Source organism: Monopterus albus, unplaced genomic scaffold (genome assembly GCF_001952655.1).
Source record: "Monopterus albus unplaced genomic scaffold, M_albus_1.0 scaffold196.1, whole genome shotgun sequence".
NCBI classification, from domain to species: Eukaryota; Metazoa; Chordata; class Actinopteri; order Synbranchiformes; family Synbranchidae; genus Monopterus; species Monopterus albus.
In genome coordinates this window covers 804,589-808,094 of record NW_018128076.1, presented here as the reverse complement: position 1 = coordinate 808,094, position 3,506 = coordinate 804,589, and the positions used below count along the sequence as shown (strand labels likewise).

Here is a 3,506-nt window from a genome sequence, read left to right as displayed (position 1 = left end):
CCTGCACTCTGAGAGCAAAGTGCTCTGTTTGGATGATAAGGCTCTACGAGGTCTTTATGATACAATGGAGCCTTGTTATTAAGGGCTTTGTATGTTAGGAGAAGGATTTTAAATTCTATTCTGAATTTTACAGGGAGCCAGTGGAGAGAAGCTAATATGGGAGAGATATGATCTCTCTTGCTAGTTCCTGTCAGTACTCTGGCTGCAGCATTTTGGATTAACTGGAGGCTTTTTAGGGAATTATTGGGATATCCTGATAGTAAAGAGTAGTAGTCCAGCCTGGAAGTAACAAATGCATGGACCAGTTTTTCAGCATCACTTTGAGAAAGGATGCTCCTGATTTTTGCAATATTGCGCAGTTGAAAGAAGGCAGTTCTAGAGACTTGGTTTATGTGTGACTTAAAGGACATATTCTGGTCGAAAATGACTCCAAGGTTACTCACAGTAGTACTGGAGGCAAGAGCTATGTCATCTAAAGTAACTATATGATTAGACAGCAGATTTCTAAGGTTTTCAGGCCCAAGCACAATGACTTCAGTTTTGTCAGAGTTTAGAAGTAAGACGTTGCAGGGCATCCTGGCCTGTCTTTAAGGCCATGTCTTTGAGACATGCTTGAAGTTTGACTAGTTGATCTGATTCATTTGGCTTCATAGACAAATATAACTGAGTATCATATGTGTAGCAATGGAAATTTATGCTGTGCCTCCTGATAATATTGCCTAAGGGAGCATGTATAAAGTGAAGGGAATTGGATCTAACACAGAGCCCTGTGGAATGCTGTGACTAACTTCAGTTTGTATGGAAGATTCATCATTAACATGAACAAATTGAAATCTTTCTGATAAATAAGGTTTGAACCAACTTAGTGCAGTTTCTTTAATCCCAATAACATGTTCAAGTCTCTGCAGCAAGATGCTGTGATCAAAAGCAGCACTGAGATCTAAGAGGACAAGTATGGAGACAAGTCCTTGATCTGAGGCTAGGAGAAGATCATTGTTGACTTTCACCAATGCAGTTTCCATACTATAAAGGACTCTAAAACCTGACTGAAAATCCTCAAACAAATCATTCTTGTGCAAGTGGTCACGTAACTGCTTAGCAACAGCTTTGTGAATGATCATTGGTGTAATCCCGCTCATATCCATGTCAAGGATCGGTTATGTAGTCCGAATGTGGAACTACTAGTAGTCGGGCTTCGTCCCTATTACCTGCCAAGAGAGTTCTCATCCGTTATTGCAATCACCTGCTATGTGCCACCATCAGCTGTTGCCGAGGTTGCTGTTGACACTATTTGTACAACAATATCATGTTTGCAGTCACAATACCCAAACGCCTTTATGGTGATTAATGGGGATTTTAACCATTTTAAGATGGACATAATACTGACTGAGTTTACCCAGTATGTGGATTGCTTCACTCGGGAGAATAAAATTTTGGACTTACTGTATGCAAATTCACAGGATGTGAAACTGACAAAATGTAAAAAGATTACATAACATATCAAAAATGTGAATAAGAATTAAGGTTTAATTAATTTTAACAACTGGCTGGTAGTAAAGGAAGAAGATGACATTTTGCTTTTTGTTAGCAACTAACTGAAGATTACAGCTTTAAATATTTTATTTTGCCAGTTACAGGAAAAGTAAGAGTAAAATTTTGGATCCATGTATTTAGGTTTTTCGAGAAAAATTATCTTACACATTTTGTCTGTTTGTTGTTCCATGTAATGCCATTTGTTGATAATCTGCACATTTGTGATCCTACTAAACTTTATTCCAAAACTATAAGTAATCACCACTTAAAATGTCTAATTCATCCATTTCATTAGGCTTATCAAATTATCATGACTAGTCTTCTATAGTCATGTCTTCACTTCAGGAAAAAAAAAGGAGCTGCACAAAGAGGAGGGTTTTGTAACACTCACCTAAACTGATGGACCTAAACTGATTCTTCAAAGTGATTTGTGGGAATATGCTGCTTTCCCCAGTTTTCTCACAGGAGTGGCTCAGACCGTTCTTATCAGTCATGTGCACAGATGGTCTGCCTTTCCACATTGACCATCTGCTCTAATGGGTTGCAAGTATTATATTTAATTTGACAAGTGAAACGTGTGTGAAACAACTCTATGCTCTCCATTCAGGATCATGTATCGTCATTCAGGATCATGTATCGTCTAGTTTCCTCTAATGCTATTTACCGATGACCAGGATGTTGTTCAGTTGCTCCACACCGTCAATCTTTGACAGAAGCTGGTTCACCACGGTGTCGTGCACTCCTGCGCTGCTGGTAGCCGTGCCTTTCTGCTTGCAGATGGCGTCCAGCTCATCAAAGATGATAATGTGGAGGCCGCTGTTGGCTCCCAGCTTTAGACAGGTCAAGTTTTATGTTTATAAATTCTGTTTGGTTTTTCAAACTGAGCACAAAGAAAACTCCAGTCAGCTTTTCTCACCCTCTTCTGCTCCTCCTCTGCGTCGGCGAACAGTTTGCGGATGTTGGCCTCAGATTCTCCCCTGTATTTGTTGAGGATCTCGGGGCCGTTGACAACCTTTGGCTCGCGGGCGTTGAGCATTTTGCCAATCTGCCTGGCCATCAGTGTTTTACCACAACCTGGAGGTCCAAACAGCAAGATGCCCTTCACATGCTTACACCCTGGCAGCAGGGAAAGCAGATAGACAGGAGGAAGGAATAAATGGAAGAGGAAAAATAATATAGAAAATGAAGAGTGCAAGAAGAATTAGAAAACAGCTTTATATGCTCAGAGCCTGAGGGAAGAGAAACCAGTTTAATAAAATAAATGATAAAATCACTGAAACATTTTTGTTTATCTGTGCGTATGAGGTAGTTAGTGTGACCAACCCTGTTTCCCCCCCATTACATTTTGCTACCACCTTGAATACACAGTACACAAAATTACTTGCAAGGTCAAGTAATCTAAACAATGTTTAACTGATAAAATACAAGCTTGAACATTTAACATGAAAAGTACCTACACTGAATATTTGCCATTAAAATTTTAAATCTCACCCATTGGTTCCACAATGTCTGGAGGAAAGACTCGGGATGCGAATGCTCTGCGGAATATGGCACAGAACTCCTTGTCCAAACCTCCAATCCCAATCTTCTCAAAGTTCCAGTCTGGGTTGATGATTGTCTGTCGGGCCTTTGCCTTACCTTATAAATACAGGAGACAACCCCTTAACTAACAAATCCCAGAAATGGCTTAAATCTAGTTGATACATGAGGATAGAGTATAAAAGCAAATCTGCAAGTAAAACATTTTTTTTAGGACGTTTGTCATTTAGTGCTTCAAATCTAGATCCTGAGATCAGTTGGGAAATATCAGCCACCTGTAGGGAGAAAGAAGGAACATACCAACTAGTGTGAGGGAAGAATTCTCTGCCTTCTCAAAAATCACCTGACTGTTTGCAACCATCAGCCCGATGTCAATCTGTCAGAGAAAACACAGCTGTAATCGGCCTATACTCTATTCAGAAAAGTGACATATT

The 3,506-nt window shown here is 39.8% G+C and overlaps 1 protein-coding gene across 1 annotated transcript in view; it reads right to left on the bottom strand.

Annotated features, from left to right (window-relative positions):
- Positions 1-2,189: 2,189 nt before the first annotated feature.
- LOC109970371 (vesicle-fusing ATPase-like) overlaps positions 2,190-3,506 on the bottom strand; it is a 126,927-nt gene continuing 125,610 nt past the window's right edge. Inside the window, exons 3-6 of the mRNA XM_020617876.1 lie at positions 3,373-3,448; positions 3,025-3,171; positions 2,450-2,649; positions 2,190-2,363 (exon numbers count right to left, since the gene is read on the bottom strand). Of these exons, the coding sequence (XP_020473532.1) occupies positions 2,190-2,363; positions 2,450-2,649; positions 3,025-3,171; positions 3,373-3,448 (597 nt within the window). The remainder of the gene's footprint in view (positions 2,364-2,449; positions 2,650-3,024; positions 3,172-3,372; positions 3,449-3,506) is intronic.